The sequence below is a fragment of the Microtus oregoni genome, unplaced genomic scaffold (assembly GCF_018167655.1).
Source record: "Microtus oregoni isolate MIOR12 unplaced genomic scaffold, Mior012 000049F_ref0000343, whole genome shotgun sequence".
Lineage (NCBI taxonomy): Eukaryota > Metazoa > Chordata > Mammalia > Rodentia > Cricetidae > Microtus > Microtus oregoni.
The window spans coordinates 5,595,759-5,622,825 of NW_024543223.1; the positions used below are offsets into that span (position 1 = coordinate 5,595,759).

The following is a 27,067-nucleotide window of genomic DNA, read 5'->3' on the forward strand; positions in this document are numbered from 1 at the left end:
GGGGCAATGAGGACTGGAGACGGACAGGCACCCTTCTAGGACCAAGGAGAGTATTTGATACAACCATCTAACACACTTGGAATGTGGCATTCACTCCTCCTATTCCAGGAGTGGGCAGCATGTGGCCACAAGCTGTCTGCCTGGGCACCACATAGCAGAACAGGTCACCAGCCACGGTGGTGAACGAAGAATGCCAGACATCATGCCTTCATCCTGGAAATATTTACTAGGTGCCTACCGTGTGCCTTCACTGCTCCAGGCTCCGAGACTTTGCAGCAAACAAAAACATGAGGAAACTACCAGTTTCTTGAAACTCGTATCCTAGGTGGGTGTGGGAGGCATGAACAATGGACCTGATGATCTCTCAGCGTTAGCGGAAAAATGTTTAAGGAAGCCAATTTCATTAAGAAACAGCAGAGGGGAGCTGGAGAGTTGGCTTAACACTGGCTGCTCTTCCGGAGGACAAGGGTTTGATTCCTATCACCCACATAGTGGCTCACAACCTTCTGTGACTTCAGCTCCAGGGAAATCTGATGTTCCCTTCTGGCCTCCTCAGACACTAGGTACACAGGGGGTGCACAAGCATACTTGCAGACAAAACAATTGCACAGATAAATAAAAAAAATAAAAAGAAACAGTGGACGGTGAAACTGCACATTGCATGTGATCTCAACTCTCCCACACAAGGAGGAAAGGCTGAGAAGGAGAATTGCCAGCGTGTCTGAGGCGGCGTCTGACAGCCACTCACTGCCCCGCTCCTCTTTGTGATGTTATGTAGACTCAAGAGCAGGAAGCAGTGTTGCTTTGGTTCTGGGAATAGTGCACATGGGTTTGGAAACCCACGATTGCAGGGAAACGGCTGTTCACTCTGTAGGAGTCACTGCCTTTTGCACAGAGCACAGAGGGGCATCTCATTGTCCTTGGCTGGGTGGAGCCAAGCACAGGCAGACACACTATGTTCCATCTCCCCTAACAACCCCACGGTGGGTAAGGTGCAACAGAGATGAACCCCCACCCCTTGCAACCCTGAAATGTGTCCGGAGTCACATTTGTCCAGGACTCTGAGGATCACAGGCTGGCACTTTTCGCTTCCATATGCTCTGTATTCCCAAGCTCTGACCTCCCCCCGCCCCCTGTGATGATCAAGGTTAGTTCTTAAACTAGCTACCCCAAATTAAGTCCCCAAATTAAGTAGTTTAGTATTTTCTAGAATCAGGTTTGAAGTTGATGAACTCTTGGGAAACCCATTCTGATATCCCAGGAAAGGGAGTGTCCCCTGACCCTTTGAATGTTCCTAAACTACCTGCCCTATGCTGAAGAGCTCTGAATTGGCGAGATGGAGCAGGGTCAGGTCTGAGGAAGGCCCTGTCCTGTCACTAACCCTTTAAAAGGGACCATGGCCTATTCTCAGGGCTAGGCCAGGCCACAGTGGCTGACACTGGCAGCTGTTGGGCCTCAGGGATGCTGGCCCCATGCTCACCTACTCTAGACTCTGTGGTTGTCCTCTGCACAGGCTTCTTATACCCCTCCTGTGCTTTCCTGTGGCCATGCCAGCCTCATCGGAGGTGGGTAAGACCTGCCTTCTGGGCAGGCTCCTTGCCTCTGTTGTATTTCCCCAATCGTATATCAGGGTCTTGGGGGACTGAAGGTGCTAGATACTCAGTACAATTACCAGCTGCCTGGCAGAGCCTCAAGGAGCAGGTAAAACAGCAACGCCAGGAAAACAGTGTGAGAGGCAGTGTCAGCTCTTGGTCACTTGGACTTGGTTACTATCATGTGCTGTGATGGGGGCTTCTTGGCTGTTTCAAGCTTGCTGGGCTTCAACCAAGTTACTGCGTAGAGCTTCATGGCTGCTGGTCCCTGGCGGAGTAACTGGAGCGCCTCATCTCTGTTTACTCCAGGAATGTTTCCACCACCACACAGCTCGGGGCTTCTAGGGTATCCACAGCACCCAGGCAGGACGGATGGGCTTGTCTGTCACCTCAGCAGCCGTGCTCACTGGGCACTTCCTCAGGGCCTCGGGCCAGACTGGGGATCTGCTTTCTCTTGTATCCTCCTTGTACCTCACAGGCCTAGTGCTGGGGTTCCCTCACACAGAGGGAAACTGAGGCCTTATAGGTCCCGGTAGTTACCTGGGATCACAGGATTGGTAGTGATGGGCTGCAATTTGAGCTCCAAGGGGCCTGCCACAGCCCCAGCTGCCCTGTGTCTCAGATGGAGTGGATAGTGTCTGGTCCTCCTCCACCTGTATGCCCTGCCATCAGCTGGGGCAGTTTCTGTTGCTTGGCAATGTGAATAAGAGCTTTGTGTGCACAGGTCCGACCTTGGGGCATTACCTCAGAGCTTCTTAGAGGGATTTGTGTACCTGTCTTCTCACCTGAGCCAGGGAGCCTTGCTCCAGCTTCCCAGGAATGGGGTTTGCCAGTACACATCTCCAGCAGCCTTCTCTGCTTTCTGTGAAGTTTCCCCCTAGGTTCATTGATCCACACTTCGACAGCTCTGGCCACCAGAGAGGGATCTTACCATGCACAGCTCACATGCCTCCCTATAGGTCATCTCAACTCCTGGTCCCTTGAATATACAGCTCTGACACCTGCCTCAGATACCACCAGCATACATGCAGGGCCTTGGCCCTCCAGAGTCCACTATCCATTTGAAGCGGGTAGTCACAATGCCTACTTCTCCTCTGGTTCCCACAGCCCTGCCCTGCCAGGGTCTCCCTTTGTGCAACTTTGGGCAAGTAATTGCCCCTCCATGTGACTTAGCTTACCTGTGTGTAGGAACAAGGGCCCCTTGGAGTACACCTGGCCAGGAAGTCAACTTCTGAGGCCGGCATCATTTCAGGTGACTGTGCCTGTCAGTCTTCCTCATCTGATGTTGCCAGGCTCCTTTCTGGGGAAGTATTTTGGCCTTCACAATTTGTTTAGGGTTCTGACGTGGAAGGACTAACAGCTTGACCGGGAAGAGGCTCCTGACTTGCATGTATAGTAACTGCCATTTGGCTCCGTAGGAAGGATTAAGGCAGGTGGCCGGTGGGTTTTCATTCTAAGACCCTTATTTTCGCTGTTAGGCTCAGCACAGGGACTGGCCCCTGAAGCTCTCTGCCTAGGTGCTTTGGCTGATGGTGAGTAGGTGTGTCCCAGGCAGGCATCATGTGGGTGCTAGCAGAGGGTCTCATGCCATCTGCTCCATGGCTGAAGAGTCCCCCATCCAAGGGTAGTTTGTACTCAGTGGAGAGCATAGGGGCCCAAGGCACAGTGGAGTTCCAGGCCTCCGTGTTAGGTATTCTCTTCCAATTGCCCTTTGCCTCAGTTTGCCCACCTATGAGCAGAATTAGCACCAGCTTTGGGGGATACTTGTGAGCAGGAGTGTAGGGACACCGGAAACACCCTGCACTGTTTGGGGACACCCGAAGTCGTCCTCTGAAGTCAGCTTACCTCCTAAGCCACTATGTTTCGTGTCTTTCCTTTGACTGCCCGCTAGCCCAGCACCGCTCGGATCTGTTTACACCTCTGATCTCTAGGGAGTGCCTAGGCGATGCCTCTGCTGTGTCCTCAGAGGCCCGTGTGCTGCGTGAGTCATATCTCCTGAGTTGAGCTTTTCGGGCCTTGGTATCTTCACACCCAGGAGCAGGAAGGGACAGGGAGGCAGCAGTGTGATGTCAGTCAGTACGCTGGAATAGAAGCTACTGTGCCTGCAGGAGTCTGTCCTAGGGCAAGGCAGGCCTCAGACTCTTTCCCAGAGCCTCTGAGCCTCTTAGAGTGTTCCTGGTAGGGGGGTGGCTCCTTGACACCTGTCCTGGAGGAAGACTGAGTGGGTGCAGCTGGGTCCTGCCTTGGACTTGGCTCCTCTGTCTCTCAGAAAACGGATTCTCTGGGGTTTCAGTGTCTGCAAGATCTGTCATGGAAAATGACACCTTCAAGCCTGTGTCCCCCACTCCCGCTTTAGTGCTTTAGTAGGCACAAAAGCAAAGTCCCAAATACTGCCTTCACTGTCACCAAGATTACTTGTGACTTTCCAGTCCTTTGTCTTTAATGGCCTTGCCTTATGTTCTGAGTGGGTACAGAAAGGAGGTGTTAACTAGCAGGGGACCCTGGGAGGCCAGAGGGAGAAAATGTTGGGGGAGAGGCAGAAGGGAACCTCCAGATGGGCATCAGGAGGGAAGATGGGCTTGACTCTTCTGCAGCCCACTGGGAACATAGTAATATTCTCACAGCCCCATGAAGAAGCTGGGGTCTTTCTCCTCAACGGTGACTTCTCTAGGAACAGGGTTGGTTGGGAGAGCTTAAACCCCACACGTCTTGTGTGGGGCGAGTAAAACTCCCCAAAGTGAAGGAAGGTGCCCCTGCTGGGTGCAGGACAGTATGCTGGGAGAAGGGATGACGGGGAAGAGACAGGTCAGAGAGTTAAGGGAGATGAGAGAAGACACAAAGGAGGAAAAGGGAGAGGAAGAAGGAAGAAAAGGGAGAGGGAAGAAGAGGAGAGAGGGAAGGGGTAGAAATGGAGAAGGAAGAGGGAGAGAAGGAAGAGAAAGATACAGGGGAAAGAGGAAGAGGAAAGGGGAGGAGTCACCTTGAGGCTGCTACCACCTAGTGTTTTTGGCAGAGCCAGGTGGGTCTAGCCTCAGCCTGGTTGAGGCTTCCTTAGTTCCAGGAATCAAAGTCTGCCCCTATTCAAGCTCAGAGCTGTTCCAAATGTTCTGGAAACCTTCATAAATGAGTTCTTTTGTCCTTACTGCTGGTCCTGTTCACCTTCTCCCTGCCCCTCCAACCATTAAGCTGGACTCTGCTGCTTTTCCACTCAAGTTCTGGCCTGCTCCAGCTCCACATGACCACGGAGCCCTCAACTCTATCACATTGTCACCTCCCTCCTTGCCTTTGAACCTGTGAAGTTCCCTGCTGAAGACTCAGGTCAGGTCCTGGCTGCTGTGCAACCCAGGGCTGCTACTGACACTCTCTGATACGCTTCTCAGATGATGCGAGGGCTGGATACTGGCTCCCAGGGGCCTTCTGTCCTAATTCCTGGAAGTTGTCACTGTGTCAGCTTTGCATGGGCAGAGGGAGTGTTCAGATGTGACTAAATGAGGACCTCGCCGTGGGGACGTGATTCTGGGTTACCTGGGTGGGTCTTCATTGGTGCGAGGCAGGTCAGAAGAGATGGAAAAGTGATAACCAAAGCAGAGCCAGGAGGGGAGCTTCCGGGCAGCTGGCTCCAAATGTGGAGGAAGGGTCATGAGCCATGGGATGTGGAAAGCCAACAGGGCAGATGTCTCAGAAGAATCAGCCTTGCTGCCCCTCAAGTCCTCTTTTGCAGCCACCCCAAACCGTTTCCCCTATGGGGGAATCTTGCTTTGATGGAGTTCAACTCCTGCACACTCCTAAATGCCCATTTGAACATCACTCTGCCAGGAAGCCCTCCCAACATCCCCATGGGGCTTATGTGTCCCTGGCACCTTTGAGGATAGACACCAGATGAGATTCTTCACCGTGGTTCTGTGTTCTCAGGGTAGGGCGGAGCAGAGCTGCAGAGACTCTTATCTCTCATCCCTAAACCCCTGACTTAGGGCCTAGCTCTGTCCTGCTGATCTCTCAGATGTGGGATCTGGTTGGCTCTTGATGCTCATGGTGAGGGGAGGTGACCTAAAACCAGGGCCTTCCCTGCTGGTCCTGGTCACCTGGAAACTGTAACCTAGAGCCAAGGTCCAGGCAGTGCCTGGCTGTTAGATGTCCCTGGGAGCCATATGGAACGAGCAGAATAACACAGGTGTGTCCACCCGTGACTTGGGAGGCCAGGAGCTACTTCAGGTGTAGCTGTGCTGCCCACAGTCCCTAGGATAGTCAGAGCTTGTCTCTTCCTGATTTGGTGACCATCTCCATTCCATGACTCGTAGCCTCATCACTTCAGTCCCTAAAGCCAGGGCCTGCAACCCTCTCCTCCATCTTCCCATGGTGACCTGCGTGTGTAAATTCCCCCGGCTTCCTTCTTATAAGGACAGGTGTTATATCACCTGGATAATCCTGAGTGACATCGATTTTAACTTCATGGCATCTTATCCAAACCACAAAACCACCATTATCCACATGAGTACAATATTTCCAGGTATTTTGAGGAGGAAAATGACATCTTTTGGAGACCATCAGTCAATACAGGTTCTGCAACAGTCTGTGGCTGGGGTGGATGCGTCTTCTCCTGTCGTAGGTAGAGTCTGAGTGTGAGGATGACTTCTCGTAGGGTGAAGAATCTGTCTCTTAGTTCACGAAATCTAAAAACCCCGTGTGCCTTGAGCTTGCCACGTGCATACCTGGTAGACAGGGCTTTCTCTTTGGAAGCAGTTAGGGAAACATACTGAGCCTTAAGTGCTGCCTCGGGAGGTGCTGCCTAGGAGTGGCTCTGAGTATGGTTGGGGGCTGGGCATCAGAAGCCACAACAGAGGGAGGGTGATGTCATCTACTGTCCACCCAGGCAGAAATCACAGGCCATGAAGGCCAAGGTCCATGCCAGCAGCATCTCTCAGGCTTCCGGTGCTCCAGGGCCCAACGTTGCTGAGGACCCTGAAGTGCTTTTATGTGGGTTGCACTTAAGGATATTTGCTGAGCTAGAAATTAAAATGCAGAATTTTTTAAAACCTTTAAATTAAAAGTGTAATACATGGCTCTCGCGCGAACCCGTGAGCATAGTTAGTGAGTGCCAAGTCGCTCTTCAGATTTGTGAATCTCCTTAGCACCCAGCTTCACAGATGGTGACCAGACTCTGATGTCTGGTTCTGTGATCAGTTGGTTGTGATAGCACACATGTGGCCACTACAGTCAGGAGACAGTGAAGGTGACTGTCAGCTTCTGTCACCACCAGAAAGGACCCATGGCATCACTGATAAACAGAAAATGCTTCTATGAGCTCCCCTCACGGGAGTCCCAGGGATTTGGGGCCTCTGGTAGGGTGTGGGCACAATGGTGGGGGCACATGGCAGAGTAATTCTTCTCATCTTGTGGCAGGAAAGCAAAAGAGGATAATGAAGAGGCTGGTGCCCCACTGCGTGCTTTGAGGACACTCTCTCTGTGGCCTGGAACTTCCCTTGGCCACATTCCCTAAAGATTCTGCCACCACCTCTCAATAGTGCCACCTGAAAACCTAGCCTTCCTCACTGGGGCCTTAGGGGGAAAAACAACCCCCCAAACCCCAAAGCAAACTGCATCCCTGCATGATGCAAAGCCTCATGTCCACCTCGGGGTTCAGACAACGTCCCTCTGTTCCCAAGACCCAGCCTGTCTCATCTGTCCCAGTGCTTCTTGTCCAAATTCAAAATAATAACAACAAAATCTACCAAACAAAAAGCCTAAATTCAACCAGGCAGCAGTGGCACACGCCTTTAATCCCAGCACTCTGGAAGCAGAGGCCGAGAGGTGGATCTCTGAGCTCAAGGCCAGCCTGATTTACAGGGTGAATTCCAGGACAGCCAGGGCCACACAGAGAAACCCTGTCTTGAAAAGAAAACAAAACAAAAACAAAGACAAAAAACCAGGAAAACAAAAAATTAAAAAGTCCAAGTTTAAAGTTTCTGAGACTCAAATATTCTAAGCTGTGAGCCCCTGGAAATTTTTTAAAAAGAAAATTGTACTTTCTGAGGCAAACATTGTTATTTAAAATTGAGGAATACAAAAATAGAAGTTATTGGCCCCAAACAAGACTAGAACGCAACAGTACAGACATGAAATTCTAACTCTGCATGGCCAGCATCTGAGGTGCACTGCAGAAGGGTGCATAGGGTTTAGGCAGCCCTGGCACTCTGGCTTGCTGGCTGTAGCACCCAGGGCCTCTCTCTGATGGGTTTCTGTGCTACCTGCAGCTTTCGTCAGCATCTCTTCATCCGTAAGGTCCTGGACTGGGGACACCACAGGCTACAGTTTCACTTTATGGTTCTATGCAGCACTCTTTCAGAGGCTGTTAGGAATTCCAGTCCTGTAGCACTGGCCTGACTTTCTGGGCCTTCCTCTGTCATGCCAGTGAAAGCCATTATGATCCATAACCCCATATTGTGCACCCCTGTGAAACCAGCATCCTGTGGCTTGTCCAAGATCTGTGAGGTGGGGGTTGTGTCAGAGCTGGCTTGGACCACAACTGCTGAGGTGACTTCTGGATGCCTTGTCGGTCCAACTTAGGGCTGGGGCACACAGAGCACCCTGGTGCTCTTTCAGGAAAGAATTCTGTTCTGGAAGTTCTCTAAGACAGATTTGCCTTCTATGTCTCTGGTTTCTTTAACCGTAGTGCCTCTGTGATCACTCCCCTGTCCCTCAGGACCTCAGGAGCCCTGTAGGAGTCATATCTATCAGCTAAAACTTTATACAGGCTCCTTCTGGTCCAGCTGAAGTTTCCAAATCTTTCTGCTCTGCTCCTCTTTGCTCCTCATTCTTCTTGCTAATCTAGCTAAACACAGCCTGCAGTTACCACACTACAGCTAGTGATGCCCATGCCAAAGTGTGGTGTCGTGTTGCTATGACATGGTTTTTGTCAGATAAACTAGCCTGTTCTTTTCTTGCTTTTCCTCATACATGCTGTCAGGGTACTGAAAAATACAGCCATATTCTTTGCTGAGCTATAGCAAGAGAGATATCTCACCTGGTTCCGGGTAGAATTCCCATTCCATTTGAATCCTCAGCAGAGACTCCACTGTGCACTATAGCATCTGGTCTTCTAAGCTCCCCAGGATGGTCCCCCTAAGCTCCTCCAACAGCTTCCCAGGTCTCCTCTAGCCCATTCCTCCAGAGGCTTCCAAACTTCTTCCTCAGCCCATACACTCATCCCCCTCCTTAGGTACAGCCACAGTCCATGACTTGACCTCTTAGACAATTTTCTGTTAGTTTTCTGTTGCTCTCACAATAGGTCCGAGGATGTTTAACTTATGAAGAGAAAGTACCTATTTGGATCTGGAGTTTTAGAGATACTGGTCCCTCACTGGGCAGGTCCGTTGCTTTTAGACACCTGATAGGTTGTCCATGGTGATGGTGGGACATGTGTCTAAGAGTGAAACAGCAAGAGGAAGCAGAGAGGTTGGGACCTCACTGTCTGCTTCCAAGGCCATGCCAGTTACTATTAATTGTCTGAAATCCCCAGGGAGATGGGACTGTGGGGGTCATCTGTGCTGGAGGGTATGGGAAGACCCACCTTAGACAGGGAGGGTCTGGACAGTATAAACTGGAGAAAGTGACTGATCACTGACCCTATGATCGATCATTCATATCTCGCAGTTTGCTAATTGTGGATGCGATGTGGCCAGCAGCCTTGAGCTGCAGTCTCCCCCCCCCCTCCAATGGACTAGACTTTAATGTATGGATGAAACTACTTGAGTTGCTTTTGTAAGGTGTTCCATCACATCAATAGGACAAGAGATGAAGACAGGGGCTTAACCTTAGTGACCCAAGGACCTTCTTCTAGGTCTCTCCTTGGAAGGATTCTGCCTTTCCATGGGATCACCTGGGGATCAAACCTTCAACACATGTACCTTTTGAGAACACTCAGTATGTGTTTTGTTAGTTTATTGCTGTGAAGACACCTTAACCACTGCAGCTCTTTTTGTTTGCCTTTTTTTTTTTTTGAGACAAGGTTTCTCTGTGTGTGTAGCTTTGGAGCCTTTTCTGGAACTCGCTCTGTAGACCAGGCTTGCATTGAACTCACAGAGATACCTCTGCCTCTGCCTCCTGAGTGCTGGGATTAAAGGTGTGCGCTGCCACCACCACCCGATGACCACGGCAACTCATATAAAGGAAAACATTAAATTGGGCCCTCCTTCAGGTTCAGAGGTTTAGTCCACTATCATCATGGTGGGAAGCCATGATGGTATACAGGCAGACATGGTGCTGGAGAGAAAGCTGAGAGTTCTGCATCTGGATATCCAGGCAGCAGGAAGAGACAGTGAGCCACTGTCCCTGACTGGAGCTTCTGAGACCTCAAAGACCACCCCCTAGTGACACACCTCCTCCAGCAAGGCCACAACTACTCTAACAAGGCCAGCTCCCAATGGTTCCAGTCCCTATGACTCTAGGGGGGCCATTCTGATTCAAACCACCATTGTGTCCAAATCAACAAATGGCCAGAACATTCTAGTCTTCGCAGCAAAATGGTCTTGAGCTTGCTAGAGCCCCAAGAGGTTCTTTTTTTAAAATATTTATTTATTTATTATGTATACAATATTCTGTCTGTGTGTATAACTGAAGGTCAGAAGAGGGCACCAGACCCCATTACAGATGGTTGTGAGCCACCATGTGGTTGCTGGGAATTGAACTTAGGACCTTTGGAAGAGCAGGCAATGCTCATAACCTCTGAGCCATCTCTCCAGCCCCCCAAGAGGTTCTTGTCTCTGCCAGGAATCTCTGGACAGCTCTGAGAACTTTTGAACAAGGGCGGGATGTTATGCACTCGTTAAAATGATAATGAGGTTAGAGTCATGGCCGGTGGTAGAGGCAAAATTGAGGATATACATTTGTACACAGTGGTGTCTTAGACGTTTAAAACAAGTACTTTAGAGGAGAATCCATCACTAGATGACGGCATTATGGCAACCTTTCCTTTACCTCTAACTCCGTGTGACTGACGGCTTTGCCCAGACTGGTCTCAAGGATGTTCCCCTGAAGTCCAAGGCAGCTGTTGGCCTTTCCATCCCGGGCATTATTCACTCACTGCAGTCAAGGACTCCGAGTGACACCTGTCATGCCGCCAGCCCAGGGACCCCAGTGCATGTGTGATGTGATCTCTAGTGATGATTTCATCCACTGTTATAAATGAAAGAGAGATTTCTGAGTGGGAGCGAATTCCCCGCTGTTGATGAGAAATTTGCTGCCGTTCTGAAGTTCTGTGCCCTTGGTCAGATGGAATGCTCACACCTGGCAGGGCCTCAGCAGAGAGCTAAATATACCCTGGGCGTGGCAACCTCAGAACCCTGGCCGCTGACTGGGCGGATCCTCAGGGAGCCACTGTTTTATCTCATAGCAATCGATGCCTGTGTCGTTATAGCACCCGAAGGCCCTGGGTACACTGGGGGATGTGTGCAGGCGCAACCTCCAACCTTCGCAGAGCCAAGTGGTGTGAAGCCACCACTCCCATTTGCTAGTATTGTGCTCTAGGTGGACAGGAAGTGTCGCCTGCCTAAGGTCATGTGGCAGGTAGGGCTGGGCAGTGGGGATCAGATCTGCAGGCCAAGAACGTGCGTCTCCCTCCTACAGTGCTTTTCCAACTCTAATGCCAGTGGAGGAGGCAGCCCTGTGTGTGATAGAAACCGTCTGTAATGGCTGATATTGACCGCTGATGTGGCAGAGCCTAGAATGACCCAGGGGGCACACCTGGGGGCATATCTGGGAGGGAGTTTCTAGATTGGGTTTACTGATGGGCAGGAGGAAGACCCACTCTGAACACGGGTAGCACCATTCTGTGCACTGAGGTCTCAGATGGAATAAAATGGGAAATACGGTCTGGGTAGCAGATTTAAGGTAACTAACAGTGTCCCTCTCATGGGTGGAGCAAACTGCCTGTGAGCTGGTGGCATAGGGGTCATGGTACCAGAGCCATGACCTCACCTCCCTGAGGTGTCACCCATTTTATAGGAGGACACAGAGTCAGGGAGGAACCTTCCCAGTGACACTCAGCATTGGGCTATCCTTCTGTACAGACTCCTTCCTCTCTCCAGCCCCTTCCACAGACAGAGCCAGTGCTCAGGGGTGGGGCGCCTGTTCTTCAGCCGTTGTGGTGCTGGTGTGTTGTATTAGTGTGTGTGGTGCTGGTGTGTGTGGTGTTGGTGTGTGGTGTTGGTGTGTGGTACCGGTGTGTGGTGCCGGTGTGTGGTGCCGGTGTGTGGTGCCGGTGTGTGGTGCCGGTGTGTGGTGCCGGTGTGTGGTGCTGGTGTGTGTGGTGCTGGTGTGTTGTGGTGCTGATACATACTGTGGAAAGGTGAGTCTTTACTTTTACTTGAAATGGGACCTGTGTCCCCTTGGCTGGCACCGTAGAAACTATATCTAACCCTAAGTTAGAGTCTGGGGGTGATTTTTGTCCCATGTCAGGGGCTCTGGGGTTTCTCTCCCATTGGTGGTCTGCTCTCAGGTAGGCCCCTCCTCTTTCTGACCCCAAATCCCCTACACACCCTGAGGCTCAGTGTGTCTCACTAGGGCTCTGCTCAGATCTGGGACCAGGGGCAGCTTAAGCTAGCAGGGCATTTCTCTGAGGTGGGCAGTCAGCTGGTTCTCTGATGTCTAGCAGCTCCCCTTAAACTGAGTCTGCCATCCATGGGCCTGAGAAGGACATGACACTTGCTGATGGGACAGATACCAGCAGGCATGTCTTCCAGATCTTGCCTTCTGACAAGGTAGCCCCCTCCCCCCACAGTGTCCTTTAGGCAATTGGTCCCTAACACAGCCAGTATAGTACAGTGGCTGTAGATAAGCTGGTAGAGTCACTTCTGTGTCAACCCCTGGCCAGAGTTGTCTGTGATGCCGTTCCTCCCCCAGAAGCTCCCAGCCACTGAGGAAGACAGACAATATGTTGACTATACATGGTGAGAAAGAACTTCTCAAGGAGGCTGTGGGTGGAGACTTATCTCAATGAAATCCTGGCATGCTGCCTGGAGGGGGTGGTATACAATCAAATAGAAGCTTGACAGGCAAAAGAGTGAGAGAAGGGCACCCTTGCAGGAGGATGTCGTGGAATACCTTCATTTGTGCCATCGGCCTTGTGACCTCCTCGTCTGTCTTTGCCTTGCTGGGCACTGCACTTCTCCGGTCCTGAGAAGCTGTGTCTAGGGAGGTCCCCAGCCCTGAAGCATGGGGAGGTGAGGAAGATAATGAGAAGCCAAATGACCTGAGCACCAGTAATGCAGATTCCTGGTCCCCTGAGCTGTGCTGTTACAGCTGGCCTGTCCAGAACCTCCATGTTCCACAAGCCCTGCCCCTCCTGCCACAAGGACCGCTGTGGTGGCATCGTGTTTAAGATGGGAGGGAAGGAGGACAGTACTAGGAGCTGGTGTGATTAAGGGAGGACCTGGGCATTTGTCATTACAGATGGGAGGGAAGCAGGTACCGAGGCCACATGCTATGTCTCTTCCCAGCCCTGAGTGTTGTTGAGGGCCACTCCAGCTGACTCTGCTGTGGGCCAGGGGCTCCACAGCTCTAATTGAGGGGCATGCTGGGGCAAGGAACCATGAGCCCAGGGCTACATGACTTGTCATGGGCAAGGGTCCCTTCCCTGTCCATGATGTGACCACAGCCATGCCCTGGAGTTGCCAGGAGCCAACAGCCAGTCACAAATGCTGCAGCCTCTGCAAGCACCCTGGGAAATGAACCAAGCTGCCGAGGCTGTAGAAGCCATGGCTCCAAGGCTTGGTCCTTCAGGATCAGGACCACTGAGGGCGATTGTGAGGTCTGGTGACCGGGACATATGCCTTCCACACCCAGAGGTGGAAAGTCATCGTAAACACCACTAGTGCTCTCCCTGGCATTGGGGGCCCTCTGTGTTGTCCCCAGGTAGGGCATATGGCAGTGGTGACAGGACACAGGGTCCCTGCCCTGGGGGAGTTCCTGGCTAAGGACAGGCGACCACAGTGTCCAGAACCACATGAGAGCCAGAGATGCTGGGAGGAGCTTGAATTGCATGGAGACCCTGGAGCCGCCAGTCTTTGCTTTCAATTCTGTAGAGTCGGGTGGGAACAGAGCCTGTTTCCCAAAGGCCACCTTGTCCTGGAGGCTGCAGCTCAGGGCTGAGGGGAGAGGCCAGCTACCTCTGCCTCCCCAACTCGCAGGCCAAGAGCCAGAGCCTGGCACTGCACAAGCCTTCTTCTCTATTAAGGGAGACTGGGTCGTTCAGATATCTGCCGCCTGACCCAAATCAATGTGCTTGTGTGTGTGTCTGGCAAGAGCCATCTCCCCAGGTGCCCATGAACTCTGGTGGGCAGAAATGAATTGCAGGGCGAGCTCTGAACTCTGCAGGGAGGCTGTGGTTCGCAGATCAGGAAGAAACCATCAATTAAAGCAGGTCGAGCCTCGGGCCTGGGCCTGTGGGTTTATGATCCATGATTACAGCTTCCATCCGCACAGGGCTGCACACATCTCAGAGCAGTTCGAAATTGGAGACTCATTAGACTTTGCAGAGCATCCTCAGAACCGTGCAGGGAAGAGAGAGCCACGGCCACATGGCTGGAGAGAGGTAAAGCTGGATCGGAGGCCCAAGGGCCGGGCCCTTTTCACCACCTGCTGATGCTTGGTGACATCTGGTCTGCCAGGACTCAAGTGGCTTGTGTGAACAGGGCCAGGCTAGGCAGGGGGAGGCCCAGAGGAGGTGACATTGTCTGAGCTTGGGGTCAAGCAGGGCCGCTGGCTCTGCTGTTCGTTGTGGGGTTTCTAAAGACACTGTCCACTTGCCCAGGCCTCCTCTGTGCTTTGTTTTTTGCTGTTGTTTTGTTTTCTTCAGCTTCCAAAGCATCTCTTGGCTGCCATTCCCCTGCCCTTGACCCTGGAGTGTGGGAAATCTGGGTGTCCCCTCTGTTGTCCCGAGTGACTTTGTCCCTGAGGGGGCTGACCTGTGCTGTGGCTGTGCCCTTACCTGCATGTTCTCAAGGTTTCCTTTTCATCTTTAATATCAGCACAGGGCAAGGGAGGAGGGGCAAGGCATGCAAGAGGAAGGTTTGTTTTGGAAAGAGCAGGAGGTCCTTTGGCCACCCAGGAATGACTGTGGCCACAGTCTGCTTCCTCCAGCTTCTCTTAGGGGTCTCTGAACCTCCCCCCGGGTTGGGTACCTTGCCTGCTTTCCTCTGAGTCCCATTTCCTGAGCCTCCACCAGCATCCAACCTCCTTCCATGACAAGTCTGTCCCCATTGAGAACAACTCTACTTTCTGGGCCCTGCTGTGGCTCAGCCAGAGTCTCTCCTGTCTTCAGGTAGAGAGCAGCTTTTGTTTTGGTGAGTTGTTTGATTTGATTTTTATTGTAAAATATTCACAATGTAAGGTTTATTTAAACCACATTTAAGTGACCAGGTGTAATTAGTAATTAATAATTGCCATTAGTAATTTGTCCATTTCCAGAACTCTTGCATGCAAAACTCTGTCCTCACTGACCTCGCCCCCGCCCCCACCTCTCCCAGCATTCCCTGTTCTGTCTCTATGTACTCGATGTGTACCTTTGGGGTCTCCTTCGAATGGATTCCTCCCGTATTTATATCTCAGCACTAACTTATTTAACCAATACAATGTCCTCCAGCTTTGTCCATGTTCTAGAAGGTGGAAAAATGTCCTTCCTTCCCCCCCTTTTTTTCCTTTTTCTCTCTGTGGCAGAGTCTTGCTATGTAGCTCAAACTGGTCTGAAAGATACAATCTTCCTGCCTCAGTCGCCGAGTGCCGAGATTACAGGCAAGTGCTGTTACATTTGACTGTCCTTCCTATGGATGGTGCGTTCACAGTTTGGACAGACACTGTGTTTGTTCATGATGACGGACACTGGATAGCGACTGCTAGGGCGGCTACCGTGTGACAGTGAGCCTAGTGGGGGACGCCACCCAGGGAACACGTGGTGCTTAGGTGTTTGGGGGACTGCCATGTTGATTTCTGTAGTAGCTGCACTATTGGACACTTGGTGGGACTGTTTCTGGGGGTGGCAGGCTCACAGTAGCCTGGCTAAGGGCTGACTTATGGCTTCCCCTCCTTGACCTCCCTGTCACCTCACATTCCCTGGCCGCACTTTGCTCAGTTGTGGAGATTTCCGCCCAGGCCTCTCTTCCTTCTCACAGCCACGCCTTTGCACAGGCTGTTCCCTGTCTTGGGTAGCCTTCCCTTCCTGTCCCTGTCACCCACCCCCTCATGACGCCCCATCTGGTAGCTCCCTGCTGTGCTCTTCTGAGAGGGTGCTGGAAGTGGGGTATGGAGGGCTCAGCTGTTGGCTGCCCCTTGCTGTTCTGTCTCAGATGACACAGGCTGTCTATCTGTCTGTCCAGGCTCTGTTTCATGGCCTCTTTGTCTACTCACTTTAACCAGGCGCACCTGGAAAGGGGATGCCTCCGCCAGTTCTGGATTCCCTGATTCTTCAGCCTCTGAGTCATGGTGGGGCTCCATTACTTTCCAGAAACTGCATGGTTGCACAGCTCTGGGCCAGGCGTGCACACATCTGGGAATGCAGTGCCAGGCTCCAGGAGGGCCTGGAGGCTCAACATGGATTCTCCCCACGCACAGGCCAGAGCTCCAAGGCCAAGGTGAGGGCACACTGCATTTCTGTCTGGTGCCCTCTTACAGAGCTCTCTAGGTGTCTTTCATGAGGACATTGATCTCATCCTAAGGGCTCTGCTCTTACTTCATTACCACTCAAGGCCTCCACCCCACAGTCACCTTGGGTACAGGTTCCCAACAAATGGGTGGAGAGATGTTCACTGCAATGGCTCAATGGCCAGCCTCAGTGTGCCAGCCTCAGGGAGACAACTGAGCACTTTGCAGCCTGGGGTGGCTGGCACTTGAGCTGGGAAACTAGCTGCTGGCTCTTGAAAATCAAGATGGATCCATGGCCATGCTGCTCGGTGCCCTGCATTGTGACTAAGCGGCTTGGGAGCAAGCACTCTGTGCCACTTCCCCACATGTTCTGTCCCTGGCACCTTCATGGCTTGGAGAGTGGACGTTGTTGTCAGAGTCCACAGCCACTGTATTATCTGCCAATCTAGAGACTCTGGGGGACGATGGATTGCTGACCCACAGACCTGCCTCAGGGTGGCATGATTCTTCTCTCTAGTTAGCCCTGCCAGTCGCCATCCACTACCCCAGGTATAGAGGGTGGCTATGGGAAGTCCTTATGCTTGCTTGTTTTTAAATCATGGATACAGCACAGCACCACCCACTGAACCATTTTAGAGTATTCAGGGGTACTCAGTACACTGTCAATATAAACATCATTACCTCCCACCTCCAGAATTTTCCATCTTATGCAACGGAAATCCATTGGGTGTGGTTGTACATGCCTTTAATTCCAGCACTCAGTTGATTATCTGTGAGTTACAGGCTAGTCTGGTCTATACAGTTAGGTCCAGGCATGCATCGTGAGATCCTCCAGAGACTAGCCCGCTCTTTCCCATCTTGGCCTGGCCCTCAGCAGTCTTCTTTCTATCTGTGTGAGTTCTTCCCACTGGGATTCTTATCTGAGAATCACACAATTCTTGTCCTTTGGTGACTTAGCCTGTGTCCTCAGGGTTCACACTCACACAAGTGCTAACGTGTCAGAATGCCCTTCCTTTTGAGACTTGATGCTGTTCCACTGGGATGAACAGTGGAACTGTGTTTGCCTTTCCACATCTGACTGTGTGTCCCAGTGTCCAATCTGCAGCTGACAAATCAGAAGCTAGGTGGTACCTAGGTACCAGCCTCTGGGGTGGGCACTGGGTTCAGGGGACACTTGCTTCCCTTTAGAGCCGACCTCACCCTTATCGCATTTCCCGCCCAGCAGCCCGTGGTGTGCTTCCTCCATACTCTAACCACATGCTAGTTCATTAGGACTGGCTGTTTCTGCTCCTCACCCTACACTAGGTTGAGCCAGGTACCTATACCACTCAGTCCTACTTTAGAACTCATAGGTGGGAAGCATTGTTGTTGTCGTGTGTATGTGTGTATGTCTCTTCATGTGTGACTGTCTATATGTCTGTCTCTGTGTGTGTCTGTGTGTCTATATATGTGTGTCTATCTCTCTCTGTGTGTATGTGTCTTTGTGTCTGTCTATCTGTGTAAGTCTGTTTGTCTGTGTGTGTGTGCCTCTGTGTGTCTGTATGTCTGTCTGTCTGTGTGTTGGGGTGGGTGGCTAAGACAGACAGATGATTGATTCGCTGTGTGTGGTGAAGGTGCCAGAGATAGATGGACAATGAGGAAGTTAGACTACAAAATGGATTTTCCAGTTCTATGACAGATGGGGAAACTGAGGCAAGGGGTAGGTTCGCACAGCTGTGAAGCCAGTTCTGTGCTCTGTGCTGTCTGTGTTTTTGCAGAGGTCTTTGAAGGGCGAGCAAGCGAGCTCTATCTTCTCTCTGGCAGAATTAGCTTCTGCTTCATCAACTTTCTACCCGCTTTTTTTTTTTTTATAAAATATGTGCTTTTGGAAAGAAAAATTGCAGAGAAATTGTAAAAATAAATTAAGGCAAACACCCTGTAAGCCATCTCATTGGGCACACTAGCTGCTGATGTCTTGTTACGTTTGCTCTTCTGCTCAGCACATTTCATTTGGCTCATGGCTTCGGTGGCAGGAAATTCAGGAGGCATTGTGCTGGCACCTGGTGAGGGTCCAGCTGTGTCACTGCATGGTGGCAAAGCAGAAAGAAAGCCAGGAGCTGGACAACTGCATTAGCATCTGGTCACATGGGTGGTCTGGTGTCATGGCAGTCAGTCCCATGAGAAATGCATCAATTCTTTGCAGAGTAGGGTCCCCATGATCCACTGGGCCACAGGCAGCTTCTACCACCTTGGTATTATTAACTATTTATTAACTGGAGAGTGAGCTCCATCTCAGGACAGGTTGCTCACGGTGTCCTGGACCTCTTCCCCTCCTTTCCTTGGAGGTCCCTGTTAGGCTCCACACCATGGCTGTCTGTCTGTCATGTTTCTCCTTCCTCTGTCCTTTATTCTAGAATGATCTTTACCTTCTGTTCTTTTGCTTTTGCCTAACGTTTCTGATGTGCTTGAAGAATCAAGATCTGTTTGCTCGAGGCATCAGGTTGGGCTGAGTCTGTAGGCTTGTGTTGGCTGCCGTGAAAATTCCCTCGCAGGGCTCAGCATGCACCCTGAGATAGAAGAGGAAGGACATTCCTGTAGGTGGGATGGTCCAATCCCTTCTGCCAAACTGCCTTCACCACCAAGAGTATCCCAGTGAATACCTACACAGAAAGGGGCACAAGGCCCCTTTTCCACACCCAGGGGCTTGCTGAGCACTGGCGTCTGAGCTGATGCCAGGGCTCTGTGATGCCTGATCCCATTGGAACCTGCCTAAGTGTACTTTGTGTGCAGCAGCTAGTGGCCTGTGGGCTTCATCCATGCTCTGACCAGGCAGGACACTGGTCTGAAGAGAGGAAGGTGTCAGTGTCCTAGTGCTGGGATCCCGGAGGCCTGTGCCTGTGGATTTCCCATCTATTCCTGGTTTGCCTTTTGTCCAGTTGCTTGTCATGGCCCTGTTGATTCAAGAAGGAGCTGGAGTGTGGACTTTGTTGTCATGGCAGCTGCTGAGTGGACTGCATCTTGTCACACAGGGAGAGGAATCCCTTCTGGTTTTAGCCTGGCTGATGGACTGGGAAGGGTGTGTGCTGGGGGGCAGCAGGGTGATGGCTTCCTGCCTGGGGCAGCTGTTGCTGGACTCAGAAACAGGGTGTGGTAGAGAGAGGCCCTTGGAAGGGGAAGCGTAGACCCTAGCCCTTCAGATGTTACTCATTTAATACCTTGACTACCTACCAAACAGACAAGAGACCCCTTTATCCTGCATTCAAGGCTCCCCTGGGCTCCTCCTGCCTCTGCTGTCTCCTGGCTACAGGGCTGTAGCATCTGCCCTTGCCTTCTTCAGCTTCTTGTTATCATTTGAAGGTTGATGTGACTGTCGTTCCCTAGAGAGGTCCTCTGCCTCTTGTATTCCGTGCCTTCAGGCAGCCGAGAGCTCACCTCCTCCCCTCTCCACACTGTACTGACCATAGTCAGCCTAGCAGGTTACTTACGTGTCTATCACCTGCCACGTCCTTAGCCTATGAGTGACATGTAAGATGAGACTATGGACACCTTGTCTGTAGTACCATGCCTAGCTCCACAGGCCCTCCCTGCATTGCTGAGAGCAGGAGTGTGTATTCTGCATAGAGGAGGACATCTGCCTGAGGAGCTCCACTGTCCAGGTTCAGGGCTCTATTCCACTGTGGCTAAGATCTATGAGTTCCTTAGGCGCCCTGGGCATTACTCTAAAGGGGAGTTGTGTGGCACACTGTCCCGCAGTGGCATTGGTTGAGGTGAGGAGGAGCACAGGTGGGTTGACTTCCAGGGCATACACAGCAAAGGAGCATGGGGACAGGCAAGGGGGTGGGACTGAGGGAGGGTTGTGTCCATGCTGAGTTCTCAAAATGCAGAGATGAGGGGTTTCCTCTTGTTCTGGGAGGGCTCATGAATACCCAAAGATGGCCATTTGTACAGGGGACCCAGGTCAGGAGGGCAGGGATTGAGGTCAGTGGTGGCAGTAAAGTGTAAGGAGAGAGTGCTGCAGGTACTGATCTCTGATCTCTGGCCCTGGTTGATCCAAGCCTGAAGGTCACCTTGATGAAAGCAGGAAGAAGGATGCTAGGGGGTGGGGCACACTCCAGAGGCTTCCCTGATTGCCAGCTTCTGCCCCGCTGTAGACATCCAGTCAATATGAGTTCTTGACATAGGGTGGCCCCATCTAGTCTGACTGTTGTCCCTAGAAGAGGAAAGCCAGGAGGTCATGGTATGGCCATGGGAGTGGTACAGCCACAGGCCAAGGACAGTCCGATGGCCTGTGACCAACAAGGCCAGAAGGAAATGGGGAAAGGCCCTCCCTAGGTCACAGAGGAGATGCGGGCCTGGCATTCATCAAGTTGGTGCCTTTGCTCTCTGGAGCTGTGGGGGAATCAATGCCTGTTATTCACGGGACGTTGTGCCAGTTGGCCTGGATATAGACAGGAACTGACAGAAGAGGCTTGACCTGAGGGTCAGCCACGCCCCGGCACATCCCCTCAGCCTCCTGCAACCCAAGTGGGACACATCCCTGATCTACACGTGGACAGATAGGCCCCAAGAAAAGGTCACAGGGTGCTGGGTAAGAGAATGAAATGGCAGAGCTGAGGCAGTGGGTTTGCTGCGGTGATTGAGAAGACAGCAGTGAGCCGTTCCCTGGCTTTGAGAGTACGTGGGTCTCCCAGGGAGGTTGACGGGGGTCCAGGCCTTAAGAGAGGGCTGACATTCCTTACCAGAGCCTAGGCAAAGTCTCAGGCTCCTCCGATCCTGAGTGTGTTTGTCCATAAAGAGCCATTGATGTCTTATATACTTTAAAGACACATTGAAAAATCTCTGTGGTGTCGTGTTTCTGGTACCTGAATTTACTTGTTTTAAGCCACGTTCAAAAGTGAAGATGTAGCCAGACAGTGGTAGTGAACACCTTTAATCCCAGCACTCAGGAGGCAGAGGCAGGTGGATCTCTGTGAGTGTGAGGCCAGCCTGGTCTAGAAGAGCTAGTTCCAGGAAAAAAAAAAAAGGTGAAGCTGTTAGCCTAGTTGGAGGCTGCCTCAGCTGAAAATACAAAACTCAAATGCTCCAAACCCTGAACTTTTGGTGTTCCTGCTTGATCCCACAAATGGAAAATTCCACAGCATGCACCTTCATTTTTGTGCACAAAATTATTTAAAATATGATGTCAAGTTACCTTCAGACTGCAGAAGAACGACGCAAGGCAAATGAATCTGAAGTCTAGGCCAGGGTCCCCTCCATCCCGTTATGCATATGCAAATATCCTGAGTTCAGGTGTACTTCCGAAGTCAGTGGAAGTCACGACACTGGGCATCAGGTTGTGGTGGGCTGTGTGAAAATGCAAATAAGGGATTCTTAGGGTGGGACACTTCCCAGCCCATCAGTAGAGCGCGCGCGTGCGAGAGAGAGAGAGAGAGAGAGAGAGAGAGAGAGAGATATGAGTTGGATAGCTACACCATGATACCGAAGCCTTTACTTCCTTCAGCAAATGCTTCTCTCTCAGAAACTCAGGCTCCTGTGGGTCTGAGCTGGTACCTACGTGCTGGTAGGGTACAGGCAGCAGTCGTGGACTCTGGCATGAGGCCAAGTATGGAGAGTAGGTAAAGTGTCCTGGTGGGATGGAGTGGGGTGGAGGCTCTATTGTGGGTTTTTGTAAACGGCTCACTTCTTCCCTTGAAATCTTGCTCTTCAGGCTGTGGCCCCCACCCTGCCAGGCCAGCTGTGGGGGTTGGGATAGGATGTTCTGCACTGCAGGTGGCGACCCATTCTCTGGCATGAAATCAGTTTAGTGGGTCGCGTGGCAGCAGGTTTTACATAAGAAGTTGAACTGAATAGGAAACAGCAGAGCACATCTCTCACAATAAGGACAAGTGTGGCTTTGAGGGGAACCGGCACACACTTAATATCGCATTAGTCAAACCATTACTAAGTATGGGAGGCTGGGAAAACAAACAAACAAACAAACAAGCCAACAAACAAACAAGCCAACCAGCCCTGCAACCTGCAATTGTCATCTTAGTTGGAAAACAGGAGAATCACAGGTGGGTAAGAACGCTGAGACAGGAGACTGCCCAGGATCATGTGACAGAGCCCTCCCCCCAAGTGCTGTCACAGACAGTTACAAGAAAGGGGAGAGAGAGTACAGACAGCTCCATAAGGAAGGAAAATCACCCCAGAGGCTGAGATGGGAGTCAGGCAATCATAGCAGCTTGGAGAGGCAAGGATGGAATCTCCCCTTGAATGTCCAGAGAAGCCTGGTCCTACCTACTCCTGAACTTCCCGGTGACCCCTCACTTGGCCTCTGGTCCCTAGAACTGTTATACTTAGTACCTAGTCAGCAATGATTTGTCTCAGGTGACCCAGGACACTGATATACCTACAGCAGAACAGTCCAAGGTCACAGGCATTCATTGACAACAAATTCTTTTTTAAAAAAGAGACTTATTTACTTTGTGTGTATGAGTGTTTCGCTTGCATGTAGTATGTATGTATATGCACCATGTAGATGTCTGGTGCCCACAGAAGTCAGAAGAGAGGCTTAGATCCCCTGAAACTAGAGTTACAGATGGTTTTGAGCTACTATTGGGTGCTGGGAACTCAACCCAGGTAATCTGTAAGAACAGCCAGTGCTCTAAACTGACGAGACATTTCTCTAGCCCCAACGGTGAATTCTTACCACTTGTGAGGGTGTGCAGTGGGCTGGAGAGCTGCTCTTGCTGGGTGTGTGGGACCTCTGTTCCTTCTCTCACCATCCTCCTAGGCCCACAGGCTGCCTCATGTGTCCTGCCACAGTCACAGAGGCATAGCAGGAGTGACCAGACTTGCTTGCCCAGGCTTGGAAGGGGAATGGGTCACATGGTCACTTCTGCCCATGAGCCATGGTCCAGACCAACCACATGAACTTGCTTGTACAGAGTCACAGGACAGGAAAACACTCCTAATAGTGAGAGGCTGTGGGTTCTAGAGTGGTGAACTCCACCCACTGCAGGTAAATATACACGTGTGTGTGTGTGTGTGTGTGTGTGTGTGTGTGTGCGCGCGCGCACATGCGTGCGTGCGCTGTTTGCAGTGTGCAGGTCCATTTGTGTGAGCAGTTTGAAAGCCACTAGCCAATGACGGAGGACATAGTGCAAGAGGCTGAGGCCCCTCACTCCACCCTCCGGGCTTAGAGATGTGAGGAGAGAAGTTCTGTCTCTCTGAGACCTTCTGCATTAGCACAGAAGGTTCCATGGAGTGCAGGAATAGTGCCTCAGCACATCTCCCTCACACCCTCATCCCAAAGCCTCAGGAAGAAAATGGGGCATATCCTGGAGGACCTGGGGCAGGGGAGTATTCTTCCCCAAAGCCCAGGCCAACGTTCCCTCATCCCTCAAGCAAACTTATCCCTCAGAGTGGAGTATTCAGATTTCACATTAGCTTAAGCCAATTGGCTGGAGGTGGGGCTTCTCTTGCCCAGTCACACAATTGAGAATGGACAAGCAGGGAGACTGTGTGCTATGGCTGGTGGGGAAGGCATGGTAGCCGATGAGGCAGTCACTGTTAACTCCTGGGGCCCCATCACCCCACTGGTGAGCAGAGACAAGGTGCTTCAGCACACGGGAGGCTTAAGGATGCTCCTGGGTCTATGTCACACCGTCTTTTGTGCCACTCAGAAAGCTAGAGCTGAGGTCCACCTTCCAGAGGAACCTGTTCTCTCCAACACAAGGTGCATGGGGCAGGATGCAGACACATAACTCCACCCCCTGCCAGGACTCAACTCTAAGGCTGGGATTTCTTTCCTCTCCATCTCTTTCCTCACAGACCCTCCTTCAGGAGCTCATCTGTACCCCATGTGTGGGCATCACTGATTCCCAGAGCCAGACTCCACAGGAAGGTCACCTGTGACAATCTTTGCCTCCTTCCCCTCTCTGTGTCCCTGTTCCTGTCCCTGAGGCCACCGGCCATGGCAGTTATTCCTATGATAGGGGAGCTGCAGACAGAGTGTAGAAATGAGTACCAGATGTAGAGATCACGGTCCCCTATGCATTCCCTTTCTCAGTGAGCACCAGGCATGTGGGCAGGATGGGCAGGCTGAGCTTAGCCTGTAGCATCCCCGGGATAGCCTGCCCACAGGGCACTGACCTCAGCATGCCCAGACTGTCACTCTTTCCACTTGGCATTTCCATATACAGGGCACCAGAGGCCAGGCTCACTATGCCTAGGTTATCTCTCTTCCCACTTGGCATTCCCTGTCTCTTAATAGTCCAACAGCTCTGGAAAGCAGGGCTGTAAACATTTATTTGTGCCCCTTGGTGGTGCTGTTAAGGCATCTGGGAACACTGGTACAGGCTGTGACCCCCTCTACCTAGAGCCCTGAGGGGTTGTAAACTCACTGTCCTTGGCACAAACCCAGGGGCTAGCAGTTATGCCACCCGGCCAGTGCCTTGTCAGAGTTCCCTTTCCGGATACTGAAAAACAGGTGCATCTCTGGAGCAGCAGTGTGGCAGGATGCTATTTCAGTGTTCCAGGAAGAGCTTGGCTTTGCCCTGCCTTGGCCTTGGGGGTGGTAGTTGCCACGTGACTCTCTGGCATGTGATTGGGAGATGTGACAGCCACAAATGCCTTAGAGGCTCTCCACTCTCCCAGATGCCACCTGAAGTCTCCACATTGCTGGGCCTAGGCTTGGAAGGAGCGCTACTGGCACTTCCGGAGGAGGCCGCTCCATGGGGATGCCTGGAGGAGGGTCAGGTAAAGCTCAGAATAGCTGTGTGTTCACTCCAGTCAGCCAGGGAGGAAGACTCAGCTTCTAGCGAGAAAGAATGATCTTGAGACCCATGGTTGAGCTCGGAGGGTGGAGCCTGAGTGAAGGGAGTGCTATCCAGCTCGGTGTCTCGTGGTTATGGTGAAAGCCAACACCTATAGGTGTCAATCATGTCAATCATATATAGGCTCGGGGGACTTTCACAGTGTGTGGGAGGAGGCAGGTGACCCCTTTTTATAGATGAAGAAACTGGGGCTCACAGGAAGGAAGGCCAGCCCCTCTGACCTATGTTTGGGGTGGAGTTGCTGGGCTGTGGGTTCTCTGTGCCTGCTCCCTTCTTCCCCAACCTCTGTCTCCATCAGTCTTTCTTTTCTTTAAAGTGGTGGTTATCTAAGGGGTTTTGTTGTTCCCCAGGACACATTTAACGGTGTCTGGAAGTACTGTGGTGGTCACAGCTGGTGAAAGGATAACTAGTATATGGGAGAAAGGGTCAAGGCCACTGTGACTGTTCTGTAGTAAACAGGCCCCACTGCATTGACAGTTACACCAAGGAAGCCAGTCAATAGGGATTATAATAGGAACGTCCCTTCTCCTGGTATGGGGATGTCATGCCTCTGAGATTAAGGCATTAAGTCTAGAGGGCTGTGTGTTGGTAGGAAGGCCTGCAGGGTGAGCATGGTGGGACAGGTCTGGGGGCCCAGAGAGAAGGGGAGATTGGAAAGGAACTGGACCCAGAATAGAGGTCTGAAATGGCCTGCAGTTGTGCAGGTTTCAGGGTAGCCATCTCTGGCCAGGCTTGTGCCTCTATTAACAATGCTCCCACCCTCCTATGAGAACCAGGCACAGTGCCTAGCAGATCTCTAGGGAGTAGGATCCAGGCATCCTTCTCTGGCATCTCTGCCTGACCCTGATCTGTAGGGTCTTTCCAACAGCAAGGACCCTAACCCATATCCTTGTTCCCCCATCAACTACTAATTAAGAAAATGCCTTACAGCCAGATCTTATGGAGGCATTTTCTCAATTGAGATTCCCTCCTTTCAGATAACTCTAGCTTATGCCAAGTTAACATAAAGCTATTTTGCATAATATTGCACTCCCAAAAGAAAAAGCAGTGGCTACTCCATCAGATGGTCCAAGGAAGGAGTGCTCACTCCTGGCCTCAGTTTGGCTGGATTGGGCCCGGTGGCTGGTTCTTAGTACCCTGCTTCCATGCTATTCTGAAGATACTGCGGATACTGGAGCTGGGGACATGTGACCATGTCCATTTCCTAAATGACTGTCTTCTCTGTGGGGAGTGGATACATTCAGCTTACCCATCACAATGAGCAGACAGCAATAGCAAGAACACAGCACCACATCCCACCCTGGGACAACTGCAAACCACACCACCGCTCCTCAGAAGAAGAAGCCGGGAGGAGACTACAGAGAGCCGGCATCTGCTGAGACACTCAGCGCAGGGGAGAGGCCATTCTATTTATGGAAAGTTATAGAAAGAGCTGAAATGCAAAGGCTAAGATTAAAAAAATAAGATAAATATTCATTATCTTGGATTGGGCGACAGTTTCTTAGAAATGACTCCAAGAGCATGAACCATGGAGGGAAACCCAGAGAAATCAGGCTTCGTCAGAGCTGAAGCTCTTGGTGCTGTGAAGAGCCCTGTGAAGCAGCCATGGTGCCACTCGGAGGGTGACAGGGGAGCCACCGGTCACAGGTGTGACGGGAAGCTCTCAAAGCGGTCACAGCTGGTAGCCAGCTCAAAACTAGGCGGAGAAGCCTTTGTCTCCAATGCAGACCTCTAACTGTATTTTTTTTCCATTTCCAAAGTTTAATATTTTAGATTATATACAATGTACACTTAAATTTTACTAAATACCTCTAACTGTATTTAACAGCACCAACCAGGCACAGGCCAATCAAAATGAAGCAGCACCCAACCTCCACTAGAATGTCGGAAATAAGGGGTTGGAGCCTCCCAGGGTTGGAGGTGAAAGCAACCATGTCTCGAAGCACCTTGAGCTGAATAAATCCCTTCCTTAGAGCTCTGTAGGCACTCTGGACATTGATTGTGAAGATAGGGCCTCCCAGGACAGGTGTGGCTTCCACACTAGGA

At 51.5% G+C, this 27,067-nt stretch overlaps 1 protein-coding gene across 19 annotated transcripts in view; it reads left to right on the forward strand.

Annotated features, from left to right (window-relative positions):
• The window catches only part of Ablim2 (actin binding LIM protein family member 2), a 122,110-nt gene that overhangs the window by 3,146 nt on the left and 91,897 nt on the right, over positions 1-27,067 (forward strand). For 9 of the 19 annotated variants that reach the window (XM_041636192.1, XM_041636210.1, XM_041636198.1 and 6 more), the window contains exon 1: positions 24,855-24,944. The exons of 1 other annotated variant lie outside the window; for it this stretch is intronic. In XM_041636192.1, the coding sequence (XP_041492126.1) occupies positions 24,920-24,944 (25 nt within the window). In that variant the 5' untranslated portion in view covers positions 24,855-24,919. Of the gene's footprint in view, positions 1-24,854; positions 24,945-27,067 lie in introns of those variants that run through there. 9 more of the 19 variants (XM_041636204.1, XM_041636201.1, XM_041636196.1 and 6 more) reach the window with 7 other exon arrangements.